The sequence below is a fragment of the Epinephelus lanceolatus genome, chromosome 7 (assembly GCF_041903045.1).
Source record: "Epinephelus lanceolatus isolate andai-2023 chromosome 7, ASM4190304v1, whole genome shotgun sequence".
NCBI lineage: Eukaryota > Metazoa > Chordata > Actinopteri > Perciformes > Serranidae > Epinephelus > Epinephelus lanceolatus.
Genome location: NC_135740.1, coordinates 18,763,850 through 18,780,723, shown reverse-complemented (window position 1 = coordinate 18,780,723; position 16,874 = coordinate 18,763,850). Strand labels below are relative to the sequence as shown.

The 16,874-nt window shown below is 42.1% G+C and overlaps 1 protein-coding gene across 1 annotated transcript in view; it reads right to left on the bottom strand.

Annotated features, from left to right (window-relative positions):
* The window catches only part of flt4 (fms related receptor tyrosine kinase 4), a 63,509-nt gene that overhangs the window by 19,178 nt on the left and 27,457 nt on the right, over positions 1 to 16,874 (bottom strand). Inside the window, exons 3-14 of the mRNA XM_033633458.2 lie at positions 16,288 to 16,562; positions 12,592 to 12,719; positions 12,314 to 12,479; positions 11,130 to 11,269; positions 10,880 to 11,051; positions 9,614 to 9,731; positions 8,439 to 8,623; positions 7,437 to 7,602; positions 3,164 to 3,299; positions 2,424 to 2,532; positions 799 to 1,158; positions 148 to 294 (exon numbers count right to left, since the gene is read on the bottom strand). Of these exons, the coding sequence (XP_033489349.2) occupies positions 148 to 294; positions 799 to 1,158; positions 2,424 to 2,532; positions 3,164 to 3,299; positions 7,437 to 7,602; positions 8,439 to 8,623; positions 9,614 to 9,731; positions 10,880 to 11,051; positions 11,130 to 11,269; positions 12,314 to 12,479; positions 12,592 to 12,719; positions 16,288 to 16,562 (2,102 nt within the window). The remainder of the gene's footprint in view (positions 1 to 147; positions 295 to 798; positions 1,159 to 2,423; positions 2,533 to 3,163; positions 3,300 to 7,436; positions 7,603 to 8,438; positions 8,624 to 9,613; positions 9,732 to 10,879; positions 11,052 to 11,129; positions 11,270 to 12,313; positions 12,480 to 12,591; positions 12,720 to 16,287; positions 16,563 to 16,874) is intronic.

Sequence of the window (16,874 nt, the reverse complement as noted above, 5' to 3'; positions counted from 1 at the left end):
ATGAGTCCTGCTAAATTAAGATCCAGAGGGGAAAAATTTATGAGTAAGTGTTAGTGTGTGAGAGTGTGTGTATGCCCAGGGTAGGCGGGTTAGCAGCTGCACTGTTGTGTAAACGCGTGCATCACCTGTGTAGGTGTACTCACACACCTGACATTTGGTGGAGAGGCTGGTTGTCTTTGAACCAGGAAAGGCGGGGCAGAGGTCTGCCCTCCACGTCGCACTCCATCCGCAGGGACTCAGTCACATTCACTGTCTGGTTGGTGAGGCTGAGCTTGTAGCGGGGCGCCTCTGGGGCTATGGAAAGGGAGCAGGATAGGGAAAGGGAAATCAACACTAGCACTTGTCGGCACTGATGTGAACACAACTGTCAATGTTCATGCAATTTTACCTTAGGGTCTCACAAGATTGAAAAAGGGCAAAAGTCAGAAAATTCTATTAAAATATACATCTGTCCTCCAGGCATTGATGCAGGGATACAGCACACAGCATGAATGAAGCAGGAATTTGTTTGTGTATTTTTGCCTTGCAGTGCCTCAGCACTGTTTTCTGTCACTACTGATGCTCTGCAAACACCAGGTACTCTCTCCATTACGTGTGGATGTGGGTATCAGGCTACGTGGGCTTTGTGAGAGTATGTATTTTTAAGCCTCCAGCGTCTCAGCAACAGCTGCTAGTGTGTTTCTGCTGCTAAAGGTTGAGCCTTTCTCTATAATTAGCCATGGTTGAGAGTGACTACTCTTTATGCCGGGCAATGTGTGTATGTCTGTATCTGGGGCTTTCATCTCTTTTATCTCTCACCTTTTACAGAGATGTATCTGAACAGGCACTGTTTCTCCCCATTCCGCCTGCTCTGAGCCTCACACACATAATGACCCTCATCCTCCAGCTGTACCAAGGAGATGGTGAAGTCCAGGACCCAGCTGTTGGAAGGCCCCTGAAAGGAAAGCTCGCCGTCAAGGCTGTCAGCGTAGAGGTGCACGCTCCTGCAGTCCAGCTCCTGGGGCTTGCCCTGCTTGCCCTGCAGGGCCTGGGGGTTGAGGCGATACCACTGCAGATGCTCATAGGTGTAATTGTCAGCGCTGCAGCTGAGGGAAACTTTGTCCAGCTTTAGAAGATTCTCCGACGGCTCAACATCCACACTGAACCCCTCAGGGATGGCTTTGAAGATAAAGAGAAGGGCAGGTTGGGAGGTTAGGCAAGATTGAACTTGTGCACTGAATATTAATGAAAATTATTCCTTTAGAGAATACTTTACCCCCAAAACAATCATTTGTATATCATTTACTCACCCCATATTACATTGTATTTGCCTCCATTGAACAAAGAATCCAAAAACTGGAGAAAATTCTTGATGAATTGAAGTCATAGGTGCCCATGTTTTACAACAGCAAAGCTACAGTATATCAGAACACACAATGTTCACAAAGTCTCACACAACTTGTGCAGTATAATCTTAGTCTCTTTTATCCAGTCATATGCTCAGTATTTCTCAAACAGGCAGCCCTTTCCAATAGGGAACCAAACTAAAAGTGAAACTTAACTATGCTCTCTTCAAAGCCAGACTCCATTGACAAAAATAGTAATTTTACCTCGCTAAACACAGCAGCTACAGATCTACCGCTGCCTCAGTCATTATGTTCATCTGTGTTATTGCATGACTTTGGTGTTTTAAAGGGTTAGTGTGGATTCACCAAAGTCGCAAAATAACACAAACAAAGAAACAGACTGAGGCAGCGGTACACCAGCAGCTCCTGTGTTCAGTGAAGTAAAATTACTGTTTTTGTCAATGGACTCTGGCTATGAAGAGTGCATAGCTAAGTTTCACTTTTAGTTCAGTTTCTTGTTGGAAAGAACTGTCTGTTTGGGAAGCACTGAGATTAATGAGACCTGGACTATACTGCACAAGTTGTGTGAGAGTTTGTAATCAGTTTGTTTGGATATAGCTTTGCTGTTGTTAAATGTGGACCCCTATGACCTTAGCTCATCAAGAATTTTCTTCACTTTTGGATTTTTCATTTCCGGTGGAGGCATGTGAGAAAAACAACACAGGGTGAGAAATTGATACATAAATGAGAGGTGAAGTATTCCTTTAAAGCGTTGGTTTACCCAAATTACAAGAAAACAAATCAGCATTTTTTAACTTAAATCCCATGGTGCTTCCTGGGCTTGTGCAAGAGGGGCATTTTTAATAAGCCATCCATGTAGAGAGTAATGTGGCTCTTGAATTTTCTAAATGTAATTTTCCAATGCTGGGAGGAACACTAATTCTCTGTCACCTCCACTGTAATAGGGTGAACCTCAGAGATGTAATCTCAGCAAATAAAACCACAATTATCTGCATGGCTACATAACACTAGAGACGATTTAAGGGGGAACAGACCCTTTAATTATTCTGTGTTCTGTGTTCTTCATAGTCAACTTACTGGTTACATAGAAGTAGATCAGCCGCTCATCTTTGCCGACTTTGTTTTCAGCCGAGCACTTGTACATGACGGAAACACTGGCGTTGCCAATCTGAAGCCTGCTCACTGTCTGTGAGGTGAGAAAAGGTGGATGAGACCTTATTTCATCTGGAGGAAACACGCATGTTCTGAAAGGAAGTGCAGTCTGCTGTCATGTAATTGATTGTGAGCTGACAAGAACCAGACTTTGTGCTGACAGGCCAACAAGAAACAAACTTCCTCAGGTGTGACTGGATAACCATCAGGACTTTGTGTGTGTGTGTGTGTGTCTGTGAGTGCTTATCGTGTGATAATTTCCTCTTATGTTTGTGGTGTATAAATGTACAGACATGTGTATGGGCACATGCACCCTTTGCATGCGAGCCTGGATGTGTTTATAACCGGTCGTTACAGGAAGTCTGCAGAGGAAGGCTGTTCTAAATATTTCTGCTGTGGAAATGGCTCGTGATTGACAAATTTTGTTATGGAGCTCAGAATTTGGGACGCTTACATAAAAACATCACAGTTCACAGATAAGTCCACTTACATAAATGTCTTCTTTTCTGGGCTACATCCTAATCATATTCGGTTGCTCTGTTATGGAAATTTCAATCCTATCATTAATCATTTAATTACTGAATTACATTGTGGTTTGATTTAAATTAAGGAATAGGTGGGCTTTTACACAGAACGGCAGTGACAATCAAACAGCAGTGATGAACCTTTTGTCGGCCATCCACCACTTCAACCGACGTTTCGATGGCCTCAATTTCATTCATGGCATTTTCCGAGTTAATGTCCTGCCAGTTCTGACAGTCTGCGATCCTGTCACTCCGGCCCTTCCTGTCTCGTCGGACCCTGGAGAGAAGCACAGACGCATTCATGACATCTCCCCCTCATTGACATGCATAGCAGAGAGTGGGCAGTGGGGAGAATATAGAAGCACATCAAACCAGACATCCCGAGGTTTTATGAGATTTTTTTTTTCTCATGCATTGGGTTGCATTTCAGATCTGAACATTACCTTGGCATTCCAAAGCCAACGCAATTATGCTAAGTGTCCTGGCAACTAATGGAATAAGTATTTCATCATAATTTTTATTATGAAGATCCATAGTGTGAACATCATAGCAGAACTAATGAAACATGAAATGGAATTCCGTATTGCATTTTACCCTAAAGGCAGCACACAAATATTCAACATTAACAGAAGGTAATCAGGGTCAGTTTCATTTTACCGTCTTCAAACAGTATACATGCTTAAATAAATTAAATCATTATACATATGCATAAACCTTTTATTTGAGAGATTATCTTACGTGGATGAAAGAGCCTGTTTTTATTCCCTCAGAATATTATATTGTCAACAAAACTGCTGGTCATGACTGTTATATAAGATGCTACTGCTAATATTAGCTTACATACACACACACATTCTTGTACTTCTAATTTTGTGAGGACCCTCACTGACAATGCCTTCCTAACCCCTAACCCCTAACCCTAACCCCTAACCCTGACCCTAACCCTAAAACAGGCCTCTGAAAAAGTTAGGACCAGCCCAAATGTCCTCACCATGCAAAAATGTCCTCGCTGTGTTGCCAAAATATGTTCTTTGGTCCTCACTGTGTAGCTTATACAAGTACATGCACACACAGACACACTTGTCTGTTTTCATCACTTTAGAGAACATTGTGTTGTTTTACATTCATTTTCTAAAGACTTTTCCTGACAGGGCCATGGCTACGTCTGAGGGCTCCAAAGACATGGGAATTTGGGGGTTTGGTGAAATTCTTCAACTGCACATGTATTATCCACGTTGGTTTTTAGCCAAAACAGTGTGGCTGTAAAAATGGCAATGTTGATCAGAAGTTGCCAAGAAATAGGCTAATAAATAGTCCAGCACATGACCACAACTTGTGTTTTTTCAACTTTTTTGTACGTAAAATACGAACAAGGTATGATGTGTTCATGTAGAGGTGCTGGAAGGCTAGGCTAGTTGTTTCCCCCGTTTCAAGTCTTTATGCTAAGCTAACCAAATTGTGTCCTGGCAGTAGCTTCATACTTAGTGTACAGACATGACAGTGATTTCGATCTACTCTCCTTGTTCATGAAAGTAAATAAGTGTAATCCAAGGATGATATGGGAGAACGACCTGTGTTGTAAATTAGATGAAAAAACATGGGAGAGGATTATTTTCAGCACCAGGGAATATATCAGAGACGCCAAAGGTAAATTTATTCAATATAAAATTCACATATATTATCACACTCCAACAAGACTTCATATTATGGGCCTATTTGAAGGTGATCTATGTTGGGAATGCAGAAAAGAATGTGGCACATATATGCATGCATTATGGGAATGTTCTGGGGTTTCTCCCCTGTGGAGGAACATTGTTTTATTATACTGGTAAATGGTCAGAATGTGAAATGCCCAGCAAGCCAAGACTATGTCTCCTTGGTGACAAAACTGTAGTGCTAAAATTAAATAAATTTGTATTTAGAATATTAAAAATTGGCCTTATAAGCTGTGCTCATTTGATTCTAAGGTGTTGGAAGAAGCCTCAAACTCCTACACTCAAAATGTGGATGGTTCAAATGATGGAAAGTACTGCTTGTGAAGTGATGTTGGGAAGATTAAATTGGAAAAATGATATGGTTAATGAACAATGGGCCAGTTGCAGCGGATACATATCTGGAGGGAACAATTTGATCATGCAAAGACACTGATGATGTGGTATAGTACACATGTAAGTGACACGTTGCACTAATGACTGGCTCACCACTGCAACTGAATAGCTTCCTCTCCTCTATTAGTGTCTGTCTGTATTTGCTAGACCTCCTGCCTGTTTGTTTGTTTTTGTTTTTGATTGTCGTCTCATTTGTTAATGACTTTGTTAATTGGAATTACAAAAAAGAAAGTAAATAAGTGTATTTCTCATTATATATCAAACTATTCCACAAACTAAAGACAAGTCTTGACACCTTGTGAGGACCTGCTTATTGTACCCACATGGGAGTCCCTACAATTTGTAAGTGTGAGCATATATTTCAAATATAGTCCATGCAATATGGCTAATAAAGACACCGCCCTCATCATATGAGACTATCCACTCTGAAGGGTGAACACCACCTTAAGTCTAGGAAAGTTCAATTGATATTCAAAGCTGGACACCAGAGAAGTAAATCGAAAACTTGCGATGTCATAAGTAAAGAGTCTGGAGCTACTCCATAGACAATGAATGGCAGCCTGATTTTTGGACCCACAGAATGTTTGTTCTCTTCTTGACATCCAAATGAGCTTTATTCACAAGTGAATAGCGCTAAATACATGTGTAAACAACAAGACACATTGTGATCCAATCACTCAAACCACTTGCAGAGGTGCTCTGAGACAGATTTGATTTGAGATATCTTTTGTATCATAAAGGCAAATGCATCCTAATGCAACCCCGACAAGGACTATGCCATCAGTGCAGGACGTGATGGTTGTTTTAAGTGTTGTGTGACCGAACATTGATTTGGGCTACGGAAGGAGAAGTGTTGGATGTGTTGACAACAATATCAGCTGTACTGACACATCCACTATCAAGCATGTTAGCAAGTAACAGTGGACGATGTGTCACAGCTGTCAACTTGTGATGGGATTAGCAAAACACTGTCAATACCATATATAAACAGGCTCTTTAACATCTTTACCAATTCACTGTCAATGGAGCAGTTCCAGACTTCATACTTAAAATCACAATTTAGAGCTTTAGCTTTTGATTTTGGATTTGGAGAGAGTTGCTCATGTTTACTAATATTTTTGGACTGCCTGAGGTCATAGGTATATTATGTATGATTTCTGAAAATGGGCGTAGTTCCCATTAAAGTTTTGCAGAGGATGGTGCTCAAAACAACTACGATGAATTCAGTATCCTGTTCATGGACACTATATACTTCGACATCAAGTTAAAAAAAAATAAAATTCAATTCTGACTGCACACACCAGATAAGGTCAACACAGCCATGCCTCAGACGGCGCCCATGAAATGTCACATGTACATGAGACAGAGCATGAACTAAAACATCTGGGGCCAAAGTTGAGGCAAAGCTGCCACTGTTGTGCATGTCTGAGTGTGCAGTCTAGGCGCCTCGTGTTGCATGCCCACATGGAAAGGTCAAGAGAACAGCAATAACTTCAAAAATTAAGCCTTGGAGGAAAATGGAGGCAGGTGAATATTAGAGTGATATTCAGGAGAAGCGGCAACAACACCGGGGCTTATAGGGATAGAATATAATCCATTATTTCGTGTTGTGGGATTTAGCGCAGATGGAGAAGGGGAGGATATGCCGAGGGCGATGCCAGATAATAATTTTGCATGTTTGTGTGTCTTTGCGTGTGTTTGTTGGTATTTATGTGCACTGAAGTGTGTGTTTGTTATAACAGATGAACTCAAACGCAGCGTGGTCGTTTATGTGTATCTCTGACATGTAAATGAGCAGGAGAGTCTGTGTGCGCATGTGTGTGTGTTTGCCTATGTATGTCAGAAAGTAAGACAGCTGTGTGAGAGCTGTGCTACGGCAGATCAGCTGCAGAGTTGCAGGCACATTATTACTCTGTGTGTGTGTGTGTGTGTGGGGGGGGGGGGGGTTGGATTTTGAACAGACACACTGTCCTTTCGTCTTCTCTTTCCTCTATTTACCTCTCCTCCACCTTCCTCTTTATTGCTGCTCTTTTCATCCACCTCCACATCCCTTTTCCCACCACCTCCTTCTTCATCATCCCCTCCCTCTCTTCTTCACTCCAGAGCCAGTGGATAATTTCACACTGACCTCTTCCTCTTATTTGGTCCCCACGTAACGCTTCATGCACTGCATCCCACACCTCTCTTCTTTTCTGTCCCATTCCATCAAACCTTATCTGCTCCCACACTGGTTACACAGACATTGTAAAAAAAATAAATAAATAAATAAAAAATTATCAGTGCTGTGTGCAACTATGTGCTCTTACAGTCTGCTTGCAGTGTTGTTGAAGACACACGGGCCCCAGGCCCTCCACTGCCAGCTGACTTTGGGAGCGGGGAGACCATAGGCGGTGCATGTTAGAGTCTGGCTGCTACCACTGGGGTAAGGACTGGATGGGTCCGCCACTTCTTTCTCATGGATCTGTGGGGGAACTGGGGAAAAGGAGAGGCAATGAAGCCATCCAGCCGGCCAGACATAATATTTAGGGTCATAGACCTACTCCAGGATATATAAATTGGGCAGAACAGGGACACACCCAGGCCAGGACTATTTGCTAGTAACACAGCTAAAACAAATAAAGAGAAAATCACCCAAATACTCTTCATACACGGCTATGAGATGTATGAGACCACTACAAAACAGAGAGGAAACACTGGTTGGGATAAAATGAAGAGAAACTCAACACGGAAATGCATTAAGGTTGCATTTTAGACTACATCTCCGCTTCAGCCGCTTTAATTACATCAAAATGTGGTGCAAGCAGACATAAGACTGCACAAGTAATTATGTTGACATAGACTACTTGTGGTAAATATTCTTAGGAAGGTACAAGAGAGTAAAAGTAACTAATCCTCAAGCGTAGGCACATCCTGACATTTCACTGTAGCTCCCCACCTTATTTATCATTAATGATGCCTTCATGTACTTTGCATTTCCAGGCCCCACTGCTCTGTCATTCAATCTATCACCATCACCCCTTTGCACATTGTTTGTTTACTGATGCAACATTTAGGCTTCTGCAGTATTTCAGCTAATATTTTTTTCATTTCCACAAATCCAATCCACACTTTGACTGATATTATGAATAATATACTCATCAAAATACTTCCATAGTTGTGCAAACACTCCACGTTCCTTGCTTAGACAAACAGTAAACCTCTAGAGTTTTGTAGCAGGAATGTTAACTGTTGTGCATTCTTTTATGTTTTAGACACAAAACATCTGTTGTGATTTTCCCTGAGGCCACACAGAGCGACAGACTAGTTACCATTGACAACAAGCGTGATGTTGAGCCTCTTCTCTAGCGCGGCTGCGCTGTTCTTCAGCACCACCGCGTAGAGCCCAGAATCCCCCTGACAAACATCCTTAATCTCCAAAGCGTGGTTTAGGTGCATCCTCATCCTTTTCATCTTGAACTCTGGGCGCTGGTTTATCAGCTTGCCATCTTTATACCTGGACATAGAAAACACAGCTGCTACAGCACAGGAAACACTCCAGGGGCCTCATTACAGAACATCTCTAAGTCTTAACTCATGTCTTATCTCACTTTGGTGCTACAGAAATATGTTTCCTAACTGCATTTTGGAAAAAACAATCCTATATATCTTCGGATAGGAATCCAACCTTGACAGAAGCACAAGTGAGGAAGTGAGACCCTGTCCTACTACTCAGAATAACTGCCAAAAATTGCAGCAGCATTGTTGATAAGTCTGTATGGCAATGACAATGAAGACAGGTAACAACATGAATGTATAATGATTTTAAAGCCACTCAAACAGTTTGATGATGCTTTGAATTTTGGATCATGCATTAATGGGTATAACGTGTATCGACTGCCAAGACAATTAATTTTGGATTTGATCCATGTGCTAAGTCTAGCTCTGGAGAGGCCCACAAGGAGGCATGGCACTCTGCCAGTGGTCATACAGATCACAATTGCACAGCTTTTCGTTTCATGCACCCTCACAGAGGTCACCCAAGCTATCTGTTCTCTTGCGCCGCAATGTATACGCTACCCACAAGAAGAAGAGGTACTATAAATCAAGGCCAGTGAGACTTGAGAGCTGTTGATACTATAGCTTGTCCATACTGAGTAACCCACAGGTTCTTTCTAATCAAATATTCAGACAGGACGAGTGCTAACTGAAGAATCAAATGAACAGTTATAGCGAGGATTTGTTAAGGTAAGATGGGATGTCAGAGATAGGATAAGACACAGGCATGAGTATAGGAATTGATTTTGTAATAGGAAGATGGATTTTCTTTCCTATGTTTGAAACTTCAGTTAAGACAGGATAAGCAGTTAGGATAATTTCCTACAATGAGCCCCCAGCTGAGTTGCTGTGCCCTAAATTAATCTGTAAACCTAAGCAGTATGAAGCGTAATTATGCTTTTGAAAATTGCCCATTACATTTAATGAAGATGCCAGAGTCTCATCTTACCATTGTGTTTCAGGTGCGGGGAAGGCAGACACATTCACTTGTAATTTGAAGGACTTCTGGCCAGCTGTTACCTCCACCACAGGTCCATGTCTGTAGTTGAGGCTGATGAATGGCTTTTCTGGAAGAAGAGACAGAGAAATCTTCTGAGCATCAAACACTCGGCCACTAAGGGATCAAAACTTGAGCTGAAACATCTCAAATCACATCACTGTTTACTCACACAGTATCTTCACCTAATTGTGTTGCTAGTTAAATGATGATTACACACGAGGTGGTTAGAGAAGTTTTATGGATATTTAAACACATTATCTTGCTGTGATTCTTGGGGTGACCATTGCAATCAGAGCCACCATTCAAGCCTAAAGCACTAAATATGTGGTAGATTTTTGGTGGATTATTCCTTTACAGCAAGACCACATGATTTTTAAATGAAATAAATTCTTCATTCTATTTAAATGTAAATTATAAGCAATGAAATAATCTTGTTCAGTTAAGTATCCTCTGGATTTTTTTCCCAGTTGAGCCGTCCTTGTAGCTTATGGTGACTAATGTAAGGTAATGGTAGCAATGTAAAGCTACACTTTTACTGCTCTATTATAGAGAATACATAGTCATCTGCATACCATTATGTAATACATTTTGGCATTTACCAGTATTCCATAATTGCAAGTAACATAGGCCTGCTATGTTTTTAAAATTCAGTACAGACCTTCATGGACTTTTCATGTGGTGCTACAAGGTTCTTTTTCTTGGTTTTGAGTGAAATGTCTCGACAGTTACTGAATAGCTTGCCATAAAATGTGGTTCAGATTTTCACATTTAGTCTTGTTAATATGTGCACATGCTCATGATTAAAGGAATACTTTTTGAATTGGGGTTGTATGAGGTACTTATCCAGTCAGTGTTTTATAACCTATAGATGGCGGAAACAGTCAGGAGCACCTCCATGGAAGCTCAGGAATGTACTGCTGTGGACGGGAGCAGCAGCAAAATATATTTTAAGTTTTTAAGGTGGCCTTTTTTAGGCGGCTAAAATATGTTTTTGCTGCTGCCTCCGTCCATGGCACCACATTGCTTAGCTTCTGTGGTAATGTTCTTACCTGTTTCTCCAAAGTGGGGCCATGTTGAATTCCTTCTGTTGTAGGCAATACACTGACTATAGATAAGTGCCCACTTCAACAGATCTGAACTTTCCCTTTACTGTGATATTTAGGATTTATTGAACAAAAGGATGGCCAATTAGTACTGCTCTGAACTACTGCTTACCATAAACTATGACCTCAGTTTGTTGGGTTTGTGTTGTGTCCATGCTGGTGACGTTGCAGCTGTACAGGCCAGTGTCCGTGACATTGACACTATGGATGGTCAGGATGCTGACAGCCTCTGTGGCGTGAGACAGGGCTTCCCTGTGGGGCTTAGTGTCCTCCCAACTGTTCGGCTGGTGAGATTAAATGAAATTCAGGTGTTTAATTTACTGATGCCGTTGAATGTGTGACCAACTGTTGCTGCTACGTACCTGTTTGCGAGGGTAAGACCATCGAATGTCCACTCCAGCGTTGAACTCCACCAACGCTGTGCAGTTCAGGGTGAGGGCCTCCCCCACGATCAGCTCGACTGGGTCTTCAGGAAACAGCTTGACATCGTAAACCTGACTTCCTGTCCGGGAAAGAGAAAAAGGGGAGGGGGTGGCAGAAACGGAGGGAGGGGGAGACAGTGAGAGAGGTCACGGTGACATCGTCAGCAGATTTTCCTTCCTTGCAGGACCAGAGGAAATGACTTTCCTTTGGACCAGAGGAGCCGTCCTACCATAAAGAAGCTGTCCCTCACAAGCTCGCACTATTTCCATTCATGTGTCAAAGTATATATCAGTGAAGGAAATTAAAGTGGAATATAGAGAAGCCTCAATTCAAGATAAGACAGAAGAAGCACGAAAGCTCTGGACACTGGCCAATGTCTCTGATATTCAAGCCACCTCTCTCTGCAGTCTCTGGAAATGACACAGGGTGTAAGAACAACATGACTGCTGGTGATGTCTGTGCAGCAGACTGTGATTGCCTGATTGTTTAAACGCTCCATTAGCGTTCAGAGTGAAGACTCGCTCTCAGTTTCTCCTCTGACTGATGCTGCTGTTACTTTTGGCCCGGCAGCAGTGGGTATAGTTTCCTTTCACCCTCTGAAGTGAGAGGTGAATGATCTCGCACAACACAGCAAAGAGCCTCCGGGTCCCTCAGAGTTCACTCCCAACAAAAGTGAGCCTCGACATGAAATCTCAGCATCTTAGTTCTTTTCAATTTAATTATGCCCTCCCTTCTCTTCCCTTTCTTCCTTTTCTTTTAATTCTGCTGGCATAATGGCACACGTCCCCCACATTAAAAGGGGAGTTGTATTTTTCTGAGGAAATGATATAATGAAATAAAATCCTTCAAATTGTCAGCATTAAGGTGTAATTGGTTCCCTGGCTGCCACGCAGAATTATGGTGGCGGCGCAGTCCTTCTAGCACCACCTTTGATTTTCTCACTAATTTCTCTTTCAACAAGAGCAGAGCTTCAAATCTAATTTCAATATTTGCACTGGGTCCGTTCTGTTTTTGTAGCTGCTGAAAAAAAGGTTTGTATGTTTTTGTTCATGTTTTTGCTGGAACACAGGAGGAGACTGAACCCTTTAAACCTCTGTGGTTACACACAGATATGTTTTTTTACCTGTCGGGTGGATCAGGTAGCTGGGAGACTGATACTCTCTGCCTCCCAGCGTGGCGACGCAGGTGATTCCGATGAGCATCGGCATACTGTCCACAATGTGTCTGGGAATGGACCAGCCTCGCTTGTTGTCCCATGTCATCCCGCTCTTCTCCAGAGGCGTGGGATACTGAAAAGACATGCATATTAGAAAAGAAAATTGCTCAAATGATCAAATCAAGCGTTGCCTGACAGCTTCAATTGGAGGAATAGAGTGTAAGAAATCTGTGGTGAGTACAAACCGCGTAGAGGGTGACGTTCAGATCAGGCACCGTGACCAGGCACGGCACTGTGACGTGGGTGGTGAAGCGGGTGACTAAAATGGTCTTCAGGTCATTTTCATCTCTTCTGAGGAAGGGCCTCTCGGGGTCTGGGTGCAGAATTAAACAGGGAGCTGTTAAAGGGTAACCCTGATAGCAGCCGGGGATAACGGCAGCTATTACAGAGGTAACTTCATCAGCGGACAGTCACGAATCTCGCAGCTTGATAATGACCCCCACAGACAGGCTATGTGGCATTTATCATGATCACCGTGTGATGCAACAGCTCAGTCTGTCTCCACACAGTAAATAGCATTAAGAAGTGCTATTACATGTCAGCTGAGAGCCCGACAGCCAAGGGCTTTGTTCCTCCTCTGAACAGTGCTGCAAGCTCTCTGTTAGTCGAAAATATCTCTCCTGTGTTTCTTCCTGAGCACCTTGATGTTTCCCTTTTTATTGTCTCTGACTCAAAGCTATAGCAGGAGGGCTTCGGGAGACATCACAGCAATTGTGCCACCAATTTACATTGCAGCTGTTATCACTACAAAACCTCATATTCCCACAGCATGAGCCCACACTATTAGACAAATGCTTATCTCTCAGGCTTTCCTGTCAACACCAGCGACTTTTGTACAGCAGCCACAGATGTTGCGTGACTACCACTCGCTTCTTTTCTTATTTCTTTCTCCTCACGATAAGCCTTCCTATTATTTTCGTACTTTTTTTCCAAAGCTTATATATCTGCCCCAGGGTGGTCTGAATTCACACAGGTACCAGAAATAATACACAACTCCTCGCAGTTTAAGTTCTTCACAATAACTCACTGCAGGTGTTAGAGTGTAATCGGTATTGTAAGAGGAGATGTCGTGCCTGGGGTGTGAGGAGTTTGCAAACCACCGGGGATATGAGCCTGGGTATGAGTGTGAAAAAGTGTGTGTCAGGGGAAGTGTTTGTGTATTTTACATAAGCCTATGTGCAGGGCCGGTCCTAGACTTTTGGGGGCCTTAAGCAGGGTTTTGTTCGGGGGACCCTGTCATTGTAGCGTGTTGCCACTTCAACTAGCACTGAACCAACTTGTGCATCTAAAATATTAGTTTAAGCACACATTACATACAGTTAACACAGTATTTGTCTATTACGCCCAACACTATTAATGGTCCTTCTCTGGGCCTTTTGCTCTGGTAAAAGAATCTCAATTGTCGTCATGTGCAAGATGTTCAAAGGTTGTAAGGATATCATACAACCAAAAAGATATGATGCACGAGGCAACAATATGGTGAAGAATAGGCTTGGGCGGTATTTGTTTTTTCATACCTTTCTACCTGCTGAAATGTCGACAGGGTATATGGTATATGATGGTATTTGTGTGCACCGCTACCTAGTTTGTCATTTAGTTAGTTAGTTCACTATTTCAACAATCACCAGCTCTGGTTGGCAGAAATAAACCCCTTAATTCACCAAGTTAGACTTGAAAATATGCTGTCTTCCCTGCTATATCGCTCTGCTGTCATTAGCTGGCTGTTCACAGTCCTGTAACGTTATCCTCAACACTTGCAGTCCTTTCCTAGTTCAGTTGCCTGTTCCACCAGACTGACCTTTGGTGGCGAGTGCTGAGCACGACATGCAATACATCCTCAATACAGCCTCACCATGTGAGTTTAATAGACAGATTAGCATCTGTATTTTTGACAGTACTGAAAATGATACCATCAGGATTTCTAAATACTGTGAAACAGCCCAAGCCTATTGAAAAACATATATTTATCACAAATAAGGAATAATATTGTGAGAAGTCTGGTACAGTGATTAAATGATGAATAAAGACAATAGGAGCTCTATTTAAATAAGACGTTGACATTAAATTGCATGAGAAAAGGAACTAATACAGTAAATCAGCAGGTAGTTTGGAGTGCTGGTTTAGTCTTATTTTAATCAAATATATTCTTTTGCTAATCAGTTATTAATCCATTGACCTTTAATTTGCTATTCCTTATGATTTCTTTTGAGAACTTTCTAAATATAATTATTTGTAGTGACAGTACATTTCAAACTGGTTGACATCTCCACCATGTAGGCAGGTAAGGACATAACATGTGGCTGTCACAATATGAAAATAATTGTACCACTTTCTTAAAGCGACATCCAAATGTATCAGTTTAAGTCACGAGCTGCAGTTCTGGCAAACGGCTGAAGAATAGCTAGGGAACATGCTTATCTCCATTTCTGTTAACTTTCATTTTTGTCTTTCTTTAACTTTTCACATCTAATACAACCTCAAAATGTGCTTTATAATTTTACCACAGAATCCTGGGAGTGCTTGTTTGGTCAGGGACAGCAAATTACTCACTTAGTCTACCTAAATTGTTCATTTTGCCCATCTCAAGCTTGTTTTGTCAGTAATTGTTTCCAAAATGGCACAAAACATTATCATTTTTTTAGGAAGTTTCATTTCTATTTTGTTACTGTCTTGTGTTCAGTAAAAGAAATTCTAGGGGGCCCTCAGGAACTGCTTTTATCACTTAATGGTGCTTGTGTGCGTGCGTGTATACACACACACACACACACATACAGTACATCCGTGCACAGTACAGTAATGTATGTTTTATTGTTTGGATGGTGCAGCAGAGACGGGGTAGAGTAACGGGGGGGGGGGGTCTAACTCAATCCACATGTGTCTCTTCTCGTCCCGTCACACGTTGGGTCTAATTTATGGCTGCGATGTCATCTGTTCCTGATCAGCCCCCTGGTTAGATCTGTGGAAACTGTTTTGGCACCTTGTCAGTGGGGATAAACAGGCGTTTCACATGAGTGGACTGGTCAGCAGGATTCCCTTACATGACAATCATCTGTCTCCTCCACTCTCCCTGTCCACCCCTCTTTCTACTTTACTCCCACAGCGCATAAAGTGAGGTAAGGAAAAATAAAGAGGCTACTCTTCAGGCCAGGCTCCAGGGTCCTAAGGTTGGTATAAAATAAAGAAAGTAGGAGTGATGGCTCTGAATCCTAATATCATATGAGTCACAGTGTAACAGCAAGGAAAAACAGTGGTAGCAAAACCAATTTCACTGTGTAGGTCTTATCAGATTTGACTCCAAAAAATGCATGAAATGTCTCTTGAGAAGGTGAATTAAAGGATGGAGGCTGCTATATTTCAGTATTAATAAATTAACAACATATCCTTTTTCTAATTACAAAATGCAATGAGCTGCTTATTCCTACCTTTATTAAACACTTTGGATCTCTAATTTCCCTAAACATTAATCCTGCCAGCTTCCAGGATGTTACTGAGGCAAAGTCAACAACTTCAAGTTCTAATAATGCAGGAGTTGCTTTGATACTGAAGTCACATTCAAACAGGAGATCTGTTTCAGTAGGATGACCATGTTGTTTGTGACCCTCCCAAGAAAAAGAGAAACTGAAGATGAAAGAGTCCACACAGCCAAGATAAGGGGCTACAGAGTTCAGAAAAGAAACATGTTCTCTTTGAACAGAGAGCAGGTACAGGCACCAAAATGGCCCCATAAACTGCATACTCACTACTCTATGAAATTAATTTCTAAATAGAAAAGAAAACTCATGGCTGGAAATGAGATATTTTGTTGGAAATTACATGGTTTTTCATTTCCTTGCGTCAGCACAGGGTATGTGTGTGTGTGTGTGTGTGGAAGTGTGACTCACCCCTGATGAAGACATAAATGCTGACGGCAGTGGTGCCGACAATGATGGCCTTGACATCTTTGTAATAGCAGCGATAGTAGCCCGTGTCCGTGGCCTGTGCCCTGTGGAGGACCAGCCTCTTGCAGTACGGCCTCCCAGGCTGCCCTGGACACTCGCTGATCAAGGCGACCCTCTGCCCGGGGGCCCGGGTGGTCGGCAACTGGGCCTGACGGTCGGTTAAATCCTGTCTCACCAGAGTCTGATCAGGCCAGGCCCAGGCCAGAGTATGCTGTCCCCTGAGGAGACATCAGGTCAAAGGACATGGGACATATCTGAGGTTGGTATGAGCTTTAGGGTGATAAATATCATCCACAGGTCAAATATGAAATTTAATGTACATATGAGCAGCTGACTGTTGTTTTAAAAGGGATCTATTGTGCTTTTCCATATAATGTGTTTTATATTTAGTGTTACAATAACAGTTATTTATATAAAAGTTATTTATATATATTTATATACATGGCCAAAGTTTCAAATAATGAGGTAAACAACTGTTGAAGTAATCCCTGTAATCCTACGATTCTGAACGCTCCATTTCCAATGCTTCT